This window comes from Zalophus californianus, chromosome 9, assembly GCF_009762305.2.
Source record: "Zalophus californianus isolate mZalCal1 chromosome 9, mZalCal1.pri.v2, whole genome shotgun sequence".
In the NCBI taxonomy this organism is placed as follows: Eukaryota; Metazoa; Chordata; class Mammalia; order Carnivora; family Otariidae; genus Zalophus; species Zalophus californianus.
The window spans coordinates 92,368,997-92,382,914 of NC_045603.1; the positions used below are offsets into that span (position 1 = coordinate 92,368,997).

A 13,918-nucleotide genomic window follows, 5' to 3' on the forward strand; every position below is an offset into this window, starting at 1 on the left:
ACTGCTGCATCCTTGCTCGAAAATACCATGCTACACCACCTGGGTGGTGGTCATGGTGGTGATGGAGTATGTGTGTGATACATAGTGCAGTCCTCTGCTCTTCAGTTGTTTTTCTGTTCTTCTTTATGTCTTTTCTACCAGCATTTTGGGGCATCGTCTAGATCATCATTTGCATGTAGGATATCTTACCAATGAGATATCTCTTCTGGGTTTAATCCTACAGGAACCCATTGGTAAGTCCAGTGGAGAATTGTTCCCTGGCCATGGCCTGCCATGTTGACAGCATTCTACTGGATGGGTCATTTTGGATTCACTTTGATAAACATGAATTTTTAAGTTGGGCCAAAGTCAGAAATTTCTATTTAGTTTACCAAAACATAACACCAGTTGTCTAATTTTTACATTATCTTTGCCTCTTTCCCCCAGTACTGGCCTCTACTTAGGTAGCTTTTTAAGTGTTTTCAAGTCCACTATTTCTAATCCTGTGAGAAATTGTTTCCACTATTTCAAGAGCAAATGTGTATACAAAGTAGTGCTAAGTGAAATAGTAAAATGGTAAGAGAGACAAGAGAAAGACTGAAGGATGTGTGGTTTTGCCATCCAGCCAATGGAGTGTAGTAATGTGACAACCGCAGATGAACTAGAGAGCATGTTAGAGGAGCATCCCTGTACTTCCCCCATCGGGTGAGTCAGATGGTATGAACCAGGCCACTTTATAGATGAGGGACTCGAAGGCCTTAACAGGTGGGTGACACACCAAAGACTCAATTACAGAGAGTTACAGAATTTTGGAGTTAGAAATTGCAAACAAGGGGTCAAGGATTCCAGTCTCTTGTCTGGAATTGTTTTTCCTTTATTGCTTTGCTCTTAATAGCTGGAGAATGGAAAGAGAATATGGAAAAAAGCCACTGTTTTTGAGGCATGGCGGTGAGCAGGAAGGATGCTGGACCCAGGGTGAGGACACCTGCATGCTGTTTCCAGCCCTGTCATCTGATCATGGTAAACCACAAATCCTTCTGGACTTCATCTGCTTCATCTAGCAATGAAAGGATCAGATGAAATGAAGACACTTATCTTTCTTACTACCATATTAACAGATACTAATAAAAAAATCCAGTGCATTGTAAAAATATGGAGGGCAGAGTGAGTATTGCAGTGCCAAGGCTCTTGGTTTGCTGGGAAAATTCTGGCAGAGCTCTTCTGGATGCCTCCCACACAGGACATACTGCTAAATCATTGCTTTAGGTATCATTGTGGTGCAGTGGATGAGCTCTGAGTGGCATGGTCAAAGTCAAAGATGCACAAGGGCTTTTTTACCTCAGCTTGACCTCATTAAACCCACTGGAGTATGACTTTGGCCATATAAAGCAAATGTATTGGCTCTGAGCCCGTTGGGGTTCTGAGACTCTTTCTCAACGAGGAGTCAAGCAGGAAATGAGATGCATTTTATTTTATGCAGTCTGTATTAGGGATCTGCATAGTCCAGGGCATGACACGCGACATGAGAATGTGCTAAAATGCACATCTGGGACTTGTAAAACTGCTTTCACTTCACTTGGTGATATCATGAAAAGAACACTGAACTGAAAACCACAAGACTTGAACTCCAGTCTTGAATAGGCAGGTCAACTTGGAAAAGAGGGTAGCATCTTGGAGCCTGTTTTGCCTTTTCTAAAATGAGAGTTCTCAATGGATAGCTTCTAAATTTTCTTCTGGTTCTAACAATTTGAGATTCTGTGTAATATTAGAACTTGATGAGACACAGTAAGATTTCTTATGGGTCCATCTACATCCTAGAGACAAATCAAGCAGTATATACCAAGCCTTGCTGGGGCTTCCAGGAGACTTGAGTCTTCTGAATTTGGCTGCCACTTGAGCTAGGCTTTCTGACTGTATACTTGAGGATGGCATGTTTAGAGAAAAACAGAATAGCTGTGGCATCTCTTAATTATAGTTTAATCCTTTACCAAGGATTTACACATGGAAGCTTTGAGGTTTTAATTAATGTTCAAAATTGGCAAAGTGCAGCCAGATCCAGAGGTGGTTGGATATTTTCAGGCCTTATGGAAAGTTAAATTGACTAATATGACCATTTGACCTAGTTTATCCTCCCTATGAGGAATGCAATCTCCATTCCTCCAATGTATTCCATTGATAATTGGGTCTCATTAAAATGTAGTTATCATACTTCACTCGGTGAGGTCCAAAATGAAGCAAGTTTCTTGCCTTTAGATATTCAAATCCTGCTAATATATTCTTTTTCTGAATTTTTGCTATTATATAACCTTATATTTGTCTCCTATTTTCTGTAGTCTTCCTACCCATTATTTCATTTGACCAGCACATCAGGCTTACCTGATAAGCTGGAGGTAGAGTGGTGTTTCCATTTTAAAGAGGGAAAACTGAGGTTCAGGAGCCAAAGTCCCATGCCTAGAAGTGACTACAGTCCCAATTATTTTTTCACTTTTTTGTTACTAGTGAGTGGATTGCTTTGTTCTGCTATTCAAAGGGTATCATTGTTCAGGGCGGGTGTATATTTGCAAGCTCCTCACTGATAGCTAATTGTTGGCTCATCAGAGGGAATTACTCAGAAAAACACAATGTGAATGATTAATCTATATACTGCTGAAGGGTATGAGTGATTATAGGATACTTTGGGAAGGAATATTTTGTATATTGTCATAAAATTTATCAATATTTTTGGTAAGTGTAAAATGTGGGACAAGTGCCTAGGTAGAATAAAATGATCCTGTAGAGCTGGAAGAGAGGGAACAGCCCAGAAAGAGTTTAAAAGAAAAATCAGAAGGAGTAACTAGAAAAATTTAGCTGTAGAGTGACTACCTTACCCAGTTTATTTTCTGAAAGTTTGAATTTTAAAACTTGTAAGTCTCTGTTTCATGAAGCTACCAAACTTTAAAAAGAATGTCACTTTTTTTTTTTTCCTTTGTTATGAAACCCAGAGATTGTAAAAAGAAAAAAAGTTTTTGTTGCATTTTTGATGCTGGCACGAGGTTTTTGTCCACTTTTTTTCATATATCTGTGTATAAAAAATTCTGTCCATTGTTTACTATGAAATTAAGTATTACATTTTGAGGTAAACAAAAGAATTTGTATTGCTTGATAAACTATTAGCTTGTAAATTTAAAAGGTTTCTTTTCCTCAATTAACTTAATGGACCAATAAACCTATGAAATATGAAAAAAAAAGAAAAAAAAAAAAACTTGTACGCCCGATTCAATGCTGTCTCCTTCAAAGAAATCATCTTGAGAAGCCATTCATGCTGCTTATTACTTAAATTATTTTCAGAACTTCTCTTATAATTGCCTTCTGAAATGGACACTTTAAAAAAACATATCTTAATTTAGATAAAGTCAGAATTATTCTGAACCATGTCTGGTAAAAAGGAGGGTACTTAAGCCCGGTGACTTATTTCTCTCTCTTTCCCTTCCTCCCTTCCCCTTCCTTCCTTTCTCCTCCCTCCTTTCTTCCAAAAAAAGAGAGAAAACTAAAATTTGTTTGCATGTCTCATTAACCTTCTCTGAAGAGTTCCAGAAATTATTCTAAGCAATGCAATATTATTGTAATAAGAACATACTTTCCAAGTTAATTACATTGGCTGCTTAAATTCTGGTTTGTTAGTTTAAAATATTTTGCTTTGTGGCTTTGTGATTCTGTTCCTTGGAACGAATTATATACGGCTTCGGCTGGAGTGTTGAAACTGTAAACTACAGGGGATCTGAATATTGTTTTCTAACTGGTGATGGGCAGGCAGCATGGAGCTGAAAGATGAGGGGCAGTGCAAGGAATGAGGAAGATGCTACATGGAGCGTCGAGTTGAATTAGGAGTGCTACACGTTTACCAATTGGAGGTGTCCAGAAATAGCAGCCAGGGGATTAAGAGGAGGAGACTTGAAGTCATGGCATGTGATAACTACGTAAAGGAACTGGAGATTTTAAACCTGATGTGACATATGACAGTCAGGACGGGAGGGTGAAGAGATCATGGGACTGGGAATGTGGCTTAACATGTTATCTCTGCTCCCAATTAGCTGTGGAGCATTGGGCAAATAATTTGACTTCTCTGTGCTTTGGTTTCCTTCACCTATCAAGTTAAAATTCTAGAACTAAATGAGCTTAAGTTTTCTTCAAAGATTAAAATTTATAAGGTAGCCGTGATAAATGTCTTTGAATACTTGAAGAGCTTTCATGTGGAAGAAGGATTAGACTAAGACTGTATAATATCTAAGGAGGAGACCAGGATCTAGGGGTGTCAGGGGAGCAGATTTCAACTTTAAGTAAAAACAAAACCAAAAACCTCTGCCCAACAGTGAGATGGCTACTTTGAGGGTGGAGGGTGCCATGATATTAAGAAGAGCTGAAAGAGCCCATCTTATGTTGTAGAGGGAAAGCATAGACTGTAAGAAGTGGTGGACTAGTTGATCATGAAGGTCTCTTTCAGTTCTGAGAGTCTAAGAATCTCTCTTCTTTTGAGGTCTTCAGTGTTCTTGATTGCATTTGTGAAGACCATAAGACCAGAGTATGACAGGCTGAAAAAGCCCAGGCAGCTCTAGAAGTAAGAAGTGTTCCATGAAGTTTTGGTTCACGATCTCTAGTCATCTTTATAATTGCCTGAAGGACATGCATCCTAGCAACCTTGTTGCTTAACCTAAGGTTACCTGGAAGAATGAAGAGTCTCACAGTTTCACTGAATGAGAAGACTTAAAAGAGGAAACTTTAAGCTGCCTCCTGATGCGTTCGTCTTCCCTTCAGTGTGTTAGGAAACTGTTGTCGGTCACAAATTCAAAGCCCCTTGGAAACCGTGTGGCAATTACAAAATACATCTTTTGCTTCTCAGCAGAGACAGGTCTCACAGCAGCGTCAGGCCCAAGGCTCTAGAGTAGCATGTCATGTGAACACTGAGCTAATCATTATTGACTCCTCGGGCCATTATGGTAAAGGGACATTAATTACCATCCCCACAGTTGCACTAATGTGGTTGTAATGAGCACGCCAGTGGGAATTCCCGGTGAGGGAACTCTTCATCAGATCAGAGCAACCAACAGAGGAACGGGGTCAGCTGGAGGTGCAGGGGTTGAGGAGGAAGACAATTTCATTGGTCTGACTCTAGTTACTTCCAGAGTTTCTGCTAATTTATGTGCCTGTGCCTGGAATACTTTCTGAAACACCTCTCCCTCCTTCCCCACAACCCCCTGGTATTTTCTGTTCATTATACACAGTGCAATAGCCCTGGTTTCCAGATGCGTCTTGTGGAACCAGATCCCTGACTCATCTCACAACTCTTAGAAGTATGGGCTGGGCCAGATCTTAACGAGAGTACAAAAGTATGTACCTATCTCTGGGAGGCAGAGAGACCCTATGCTCGGTATGCCACCTTTCTTACCATAACACTCCCGCTTTCTTTTCTTCTACAACCTTCACCCTTTAATGGACATCCTTCTGTGAATAATAATTGTTAACACTTAAGGAAGGTTTACTATGTACCAGGCCTCATGGTAAGTTATCTCATTTAAGCCTTACAAACCTAATGAAGTAGGTTGCTTTTTATCTTTTCATATTATTCCTATTATGTGAAAACTTGGACAACTCAATGCATAACCAAATGGGAGCTGGAGGGAATACCAGGTTTCACGGTGGTATTTCTGTATCTATCTGTGTGTCTGTCTCCATTCACCTTTCTCTCTGTCTTCCCAACTATCTTGTTGTTGGCATACCTTCTTCATACTTTTAACCTTTCTTTTATTTTATCTTTACAGGTATCTGATCAATGTCACTTTTGAGGGAAGAAATCTGTCCTTCAGTGAAGATGGCTACCAGATGCACCCGAAACTGGTGATAATCCTTCTGAACAAGGAGAGGAAGTGGGAGAGGGTAGGACATATCTTTTGGCAATTCTTGAGCTAAGTAGATAGGGTAGGGATATAAAATTTTGCAACACGTTCAAGGAAAACCAAACCAAACCTTGGTTTTGGTCTCTGCACTGGGAAGTAGGAGTGCAGTACTTTGAAGAACATAGAAGTAGTCATTCCTCAAACTTGCATCTTCATTTTCTTGCTCCTTTGGTTAATCAAGAGATTAGTTTCTTAATGCATTACCATTTTTATTGGTTATGGTGCTGTCTGAATCATGACTTTGTCTTAATGGAAGAGAGTACACATGTATAATATAACATAATTTCATGAAGAAATCAAATTAGTGGTACAATTCAGAAATTGTATCCTACACAGTATACTGGGGAAGTCGATGAAACCTGATTTACAAGCACACAGATTTGAATTTACTGTTATTAGAGGCTTGCCGTGCAAGGCCCCTCTCAGGATCTCTCCCCCTGCCAGCTGATCCCAGTGTCTGAAGCTCTACCAATCAGAAATTAATTTCTGTGGGTGCCAGACTACCTAGGTTCAATTCCTAGCTCCTCTACTCACAAACTTGTCTACGTAGGAGCTTGGACAAATCTCTTAACTACTCTGTGCCTCAAGTTTCCTCATCTATAAAATGGGATTAAAAATAATAGCACCAGGATAACAGGGTTGTTATGAGGATTAAATATATTAATATACATAAAAGACTTAGAAATGTGCCTGGCATATAGTAAGCCCTTAATAGGTATTTGCTTTTATTGTTATCCCTGATTCCTACTTAAATACGGATGTTCCCGAGAGTAATGTCAGCACTGGTGTTTCTCCTGTATGTTCTTCAGGTCATTTGTTCCTTGAGGTGCTTTGCTGAGAAATGGTTCTGTGGATAAATAAGGTTGGGAGATGCTACCTCCAGTTTCTCATTCTGGGAGGTTCCCAGAACATATTAACATTAGAAGAGGAGTCCTATCTATAGCAAAGAGCCATTCTTAATTTTACTTAATCTGGTATATCCCAAATTTATTTTACTATGAGATTCCTTTGTTCTTGAAATTCATATTCTGTAAAACATGCTGGGAAACACTGATTTAAGGCAATTTCTATAGACTCTGTGGGTCAGTTGGCTGAGAACATCAGGATGTCAGCGTGGCTCTGACTGGTATGGAAACCAAACTATTTATTTCTAGAAAGAATAGCCAGGAAAAGAGATCAGAGATGAATTTCTTGAAATTCGCCATCTTGTCAGAGAGCCCTGGACAAGTAGTTATGTGAATGCTCACCCATGAAACAGCACGTGTGTCTCACGTAGTGGAAATCCGGGGCCTTGTTCTTAAAATTGAAAGACCTCAATCTGTCCTGTAGTTTCTTATATCAGGGCACAGCTATAAGACTGAGATTATTCCTTATGTTCTTGATTAAAGTTGTCCTCCTTTTACTGAGTTATCATTTGTTCAGAAGTGCTTTTCCCCTGGGCTCCTGCTCTTCACCCCAATCAGGGCGCTTTTCGCTGCTGCTATAGAGACATAATAATTTAAGAAGTGCTCTGGGACCGCATGTAAAACAGGCACTTCTGTGTATCTCCAGAAGAGCAGTTATTAATAACTGAGGCTTCATATGTGGATCAGAGATGTCCAGCTGGGATAGCTTTTATGCAGTAGACTCAGGATTACTGCCTTAAGTATGGGGCATCTCACACCTGTCCTTCCTTAAAGAGACACAACTTACTGTCACTCATGCTGATTTCTCTAGGCTGGAATCTGAGGCCTGTGACCAGCCCCCACTTTCCAAAACTAGACACCCTCCCTGGGATATGGTTCCCTTCCCTTCTTAACAATTCTACCTTTATGGTAGCCCTTGAATTCATTCCTCCTTATATGATCCAGGAACCATGTGATAATTTTTTAAATGGGCCTCCCTGTCCTTGATGCCTACCTTTATCCATTCAGATCAGTCCTGGACATGGCTGCTAGAATGAGTTTCCTAAGGCACAACTCTGATTATGTTCTTTCTCAGCCCAAAACTTGGTCGGAGCTTCTGTGGTTTATGCATCGGGTCCAGACTTTATTTTTGCATTCAGGGCTCTGGTCTACCTTTCAAGAAGTGTCTTCTCTGCCTTCCTGTTTCCTGTCTCACCATCAAGCTGCGCTGGGCTGTCTCTGTACATCTTGCTTCCTGTACAGCAGGTCATGACGTTTCCTTTTTCTGGAATGGGTTGTCCAATTACGTAAATCATAACCATCCTTTGAAACCCAACTAAAATGTTATTGTCTTCTTCTCTGATCTTTGACCAAGATATAATCTCTCACATTCCCTTGTCCCCACCTCTGTTGTAGCACTATCACATCTGTCGGTGTTAGAGTTGTGTGTATGTGTGCTTCTGGACGGCAGAGACTGTGTCTTTATATCACTGTGTCCTCCCAGCAGCCTGGATGAGTGTATTGCATAGAGTGGTTAAATAAGTATGTGTCAAATGAATGAGAACCATTACATAATACAAAAGTCTAAAATCTATCATTAAGAATCCAAGTTTATGCTATTGCCCTTGATGTAATACCTCTTTTGGGGGGCAGAGGGGAGATAAAATCTTTATGTAGATTGAGTTTTCATAGATCATACTTTAAATGTACTAGGGGAGCTTGTTATTTAAAGAAATTCTGTGGTTAATCTTTTTTATAAGGCCTTTTGGGAGGTGGTGGGCTCACAGAATAGAACATTTTCATACTGACTTGGTTAAATCAGGAAACATTGCTGAAGAGAGGGGTCTTTACTGTTCATTGAGTTCACAGAGCCAGGAGGCTCCCCAGTGTGGAACCCCTTGTTAGGGCTCACTTATGGGCAGGGAGGTGTGGCAGGAACTGGGCGCAGACCTAGAGCGCATCTGGGATGTGCTGAAATTGTACCGTGGGAAGTTATACACTTTTTTTTTCCCCGTTACCCTGGCCCCCAGGACCCTCTGTGTTCTCAGGATTTCTAATACCACTCTAGAAGGTTCCATGTAGTCCGGGGAAGATTTAGTGTCTGTGGACTCCATAGAGGTAGGCACCAGGGCGAAGAGTCTACAGTGAGGAGATGGATACTGGAAAGATAAATGGGGAAGGAATCTGGATTTGGGGGGGAAATGAGGGCTCAAAGACAGGACCCACAGCTTCTGGTCATGCCCCTAACTAACTACGTGACCTGTTCTTTTCACTTCTCTGGAACTTTCTCTTCTTGTGTCTAAAATCCTGGCATGAGATTAGGAGGACTTGTAGGATCCTTTCTGGCTCTAGCTTCTGGGATTGCAAATTTCACGTTGCAAATAAGTCAGGGCTTGGAATGGAATTGGGGTGTGAGCTGAGGCATACAAAAGGAACCTGAGTTTGTTTCTAAGGACAGTAGCTCCCAGCGAATATTTGTCATTCTTATCATTTAGATAAATATCATCTCCTCAGAAGGCCTTCCTTGGGGACTCAAGCTAAAGTAGCCACCCAGCCACTCTATCAGAACAGCTGATTTTAATTTTCTTCAGTGTATTTTCTACCTGATGTTTTGCCTATTTGCCTGATTGTTTACTGCCTGTCTCCTCACAGCAGGACAGATGCTTCCTGGGAGCAAGGACCTTGTTCACCTCTGTCATCCTAACACTTAAGAAGAGTGCCTGGTTCAGAGTGACCACTCAAAAGATAACTGTTAAATAAATGAGTCCATATGCTTAGGAGTGTTAGTTCACTTCTGCCCAAAACTCTCCCAGGTAGACAGACTGGTTTACTGAAGAGTGCGGGAAAGCAAGGGCATACTCCACCGTGGGTATGAGCAGGCCACAAGCAGTGATGTTCTGTGAGGCGGGGCGGAGGCCATCTTCAGTGAGGCCCAACTTCCCAGTGGCAGCGAGCCTCAACAGTTTCCAACAAGGAGCCTCGGGTTGAGGAAGACTCACTCAGATGCTGGTGTAAACCACTGTGAAAAAGTTTTAAAAAAGTCGTCTCACAGCCATCGTTTTATAAATCTGGTTTCTTTTGAACGACTTGAAGTCCAGGCAGCATAATCTGGGACTGAGCATGGTTTTGGAAATCAGAAAGAGCTGAAATGAAACTAATGATGTACTACATGTTGGCTAATTGAATTTAAATAATAATAAGAAGATAAAAGAGCTGAGATGAATGCCCCATAGTGCCATTTATCAGCTGCATAAGCCAGGCGACAATACTACCCGACTCTATTTCCCTTTTGTAAAAATAGGGTTTTACATAAGGCTGTTATAAAGATTAAAGGAGATTTTATAGTAAAACACCAGTTAATAGTAACTGAAACATAGCCAGTATTCGACAAATGTCAGTTGGTGCCCTCCTCCTTTTCTTAGGTAACATTTGCACACGGTACTAAGTCAAATGGTACAAGAGGGTATCCAGTGAAAAGAACATACTCTTACCTGTGATCCTCAGTTCCCCTAGGCCCGTCCCCTGAGAAATCATTGTTTCCAGGGTCTAATGTATTTTCTCTGAGAACCCTTCAAGTATATAAAAATTTTATATATTTGCTCAACCTCCTTTTTGAAAAAAATAAACAGCACCTGCTTTTGTGAACTTTTAATGGGATCCTATGTAAATAGCTACTAAGGAGGCATGGGGTGGGGGCTGGAATAGCAGAGATCTTTGGATCAGAATTACATTCACAGAAAGCTGAGTAATCTCTTTGGTATATAGGAATGCGGAAAAGAATGTTTCACGGGGAATGCGCGCATACGTGTGCGGGGATAGCATGGTAAGTTGGAAAAGGGCAGGGGATGGTGGAAAAATGTGTGCAGAGTGGGTTCATTTGTAAGTCTTCTCTCTAAGTGGGGGACAGCTGCATAAACTTGCATTAAAAATAGGCTGGCACAGAGAAGCAGTTCCAACGAGCATTCAGGCTTCGGTCTTTATCAGAGCCTCTCATGATTTGCTTCATTGCTGCTGCTCTCTGCTTCCATTTAATCGTTCCTAAAATGGGGATAATAAAAATGAAATGCAGTGGGGGTGTGTTCTGAGTAATGACTTCAAGAAATGATGATGGTGCATTTTCAGGCTGTAAGATGTAAACACGCTTTAGAGGGACTGTCTGGGTCCGAATCGCAGGAGGGTATGTATGCGTGGCGTCTCTGCCTGCTTTTTCCTCAAGATAAGAGGGCTATCGTATAAGCCCACTCCCTCTTCTCTGCCTCCCCCTATCAGAAAATGCCCTTCTTTATGCAGATTAAAACATTCTCAGTTTGTCGTGGTCATTGTTTCCGCTCCCCAAATCCCAGTTACCACCTTAGGCTTGCAATGCTGAGATATTACAGCCACATCCAGTCCTGAAAGACGGGCTAGAAATAAAAGTACTTAGCACACACTGCTGGGCCCGTAATTGTATTTATGAATTAATGGATAGATCGGGGGAGAGAGGAAGGGCACTTAACTGGTAGAAGGAAGATCCCCAAGAGTGACAACAGCAACAACATAATAAGACCAAATGCTCTACCAGCATCTGGAGCCAGGGATGAATGAGACAGGTTACGAGATGCTATATGCCTCTGACAGCCTCGCAGCCAGGAGGCGGCGGGTGCTCTGTAACACGAGCACCTGAGGACGACAGTGATCATATTCCAGAATGATCAATTTGGTGATGATACAACAGAGGTTGATTGCTGCTGTGGCAGATGCCACTTGAAAGCTGTTGACTGACAAAATAAACCAGCCACTCCATCTCCTCCCCAGCATGCACGCGCATGCGCTCGCGCGCGCGCGCGCGCACACACACACACACACACACACACACACACACACACACACACAGTCACTGCCATCTATGCTGACAGACTGCTCCCGACACAGGAAGCGCATCTGTTTGGTTATCCGCAGTATGTCTGTGCCCAGCCCAGTGTGAGACATTGCTGAGTAGGCCAGTAAATACGCTGTGACAGCCCGAACACACCTGTACAAACTGTGCTCCACCTCCCATCCTTGGAGGAGAGGCCAGGGCATAATCCGTGCTCTCCTCAGACTCCACAGAGGTTGTCTGAGGAGGTAAAACAGAAGCTTCTCATGTTGGGGGTGTTTGCTCTGGATTCTCCCTGATACTGCCATTTGACGACATGCTATTTTTACTGACTTTGAACTGAGTACCAGTGTGCATCATTGGATTAAGGGATTAGAAAATAGGATCCATGGAAGAAGGCTGTGGGAATTGGGTTTGTTAAGGGGAAGAAGAAAAGGCAATGAAGTGATGACTTACTCCCTTTAAATGTATGAAGACTTATTGGGCCAAGTGTTGAGATCAGCTGTTCCCTTTCTCCTCTGAGACAGAACCAGAGTAAGTGGGCTTAAGATCAAACAGAGAGGATTTATATTAGCTATAGGGAGGACTTCTTAATAGAGAGAAGTTTTGGGTAGTGGAACTGTTAACAATACCAGGGGGATGACTTTGGAAGTCCTAAAAATCAGATATGTCCCCCTTTCTCTACAATGTACAGCCCAGCCCAACAACAATGCACGAAACACGTGGCTTTCAGTTTTCCTTCCGTTCTCCCTCCTTCCCTCCCTTCCCCCTTCATCCTTTCCTGCCCTTCCCTTCCACACAGAATTATTGAGCACCGACCATGAACCAAGCATTGCCCCCACGAAATTAGTGTTGTAGCTTTCCTGGTGGCTGGGGGAAGAGGAGAAACAACACTTAAGATTTTCTTATAAAGATAATTTATTAAAAGACTCATTAAAGGGCGCCTGGGTGGCTCAGTCGTTAAGTGTCTGCTTTCGGCTCAGGTCATGATCCCAGGGTTCTGGGATCAAGTCCCACATCGGGCTCCCTGCTCAGTGGGGAACCTGCTTCTCCCTCTCCCCCTCCCCTTCCTCATGCTCTCTCTGTCTCTCTCTCAAATAAATAAAATCTTTTTTTAAAAGATATTGCAAGGGGAAAGGTTCTTATTGTGACACTTGGAAATTTCTGTAACTTAAGGTGGTGTTTCAATCTTACTATTTGATATGGGCCAATAGTTGGGTGGATGTTTCATGTTGCTTGGTTAGTAAAGACTCTGCTGATATTTATTTATGACCATGGCTTACAAACAGAGTGACTGGATGACATGGTTTTGGCTGTCTTTCTGAGTGGTGGTTATCACAGACTCTCACATCCAAGTGTTCCCTTCTTATTCCCTGAGCTCCCAGAGCCATGGTGCACCCTGTTCATTAACCCCTTTCTTGGCATTCCAGAAAGATTCCACTGGGGCACCTGGGAAGAGAGAGTATACTCTTAACCCCCAGTGTCTCAACACTGCTGTTATTAAACTCAGTCCACGATGTCAGATTGCAACCTAATTTATGTTCCTAAAATAATTTGAAGAGAAGAGCAGGATGTATTGAGGGAAGAGACTTCAGAAATGTCATTTCAGAAAGGCTAGTTGTCTTCGTGTTGGTCGTCAGCCACTGAACGAAAGGGTTGAAAGAACAAGATAACCTCAGTTGACTTTACTTTTGAAACCTGTACATGCTGATGGGGGAGGAAAAGCAGACTTGAACTTAAAGACTGAAGTGCTGGCTTAACAAAACACAGTAAAGAGGAAAGCATCCCCAAAACTGAAAGATGGCCGTCATCCATCTTGTTTAAGTTTTATTGAGATTTTTATTTCATGACAGTTATCAGTGGTTGGCTCCTGAGTCCTCTGAACTACGTTTCTAATTTCCAGGTTGTAATACTTCTTCCAGTAGTAGTATTGAAGAAGAAATAGTGGCGTACAGTACAGACTCTTGTGTTTATATGCAGGTTAAAAACATTTATGATTTTCTTATTGTAAAGGTCACTGATGCTTATTAAAGACTTTTAGGGAGATGGGATAAAATTTCCCTATATACACACAAAGACTTTGTATTTACATTTCTTTTATTTCTTACTGATGCTTTTTTTCTGGGCATGTTGTGTGTATGTTATATATAACACAGGGAAATACAGTAGAATTGAGACTACAACTTATGAACAGTTTATAATCTACTTTCCTCTCTTAATATGATATTGTGGATGTTTTTCTATTTTGTTGGTATTATCCAAAGCATGAA

At 41.5% G+C, this 13,918-nt stretch overlaps 1 protein-coding gene across 1 annotated transcript in view; it reads left to right on the plus strand.

Moving 5' to 3' along the window:
• The window catches only part of GRIN2B (glutamate ionotropic receptor NMDA type subunit 2B), a 410,126-nt gene that overhangs the window by 301,572 nt on the left and 94,636 nt on the right, over window positions 1-13,918 (plus strand). The window contains exon 5 of the mRNA XM_027593634.1: window positions 5,775-5,889. Coding sequence (XP_027449435.1) covers window positions 5,775-5,889 — 115 coding nt within the window. The remainder of the gene's footprint in view (window positions 1-5,774; window positions 5,890-13,918) is intronic.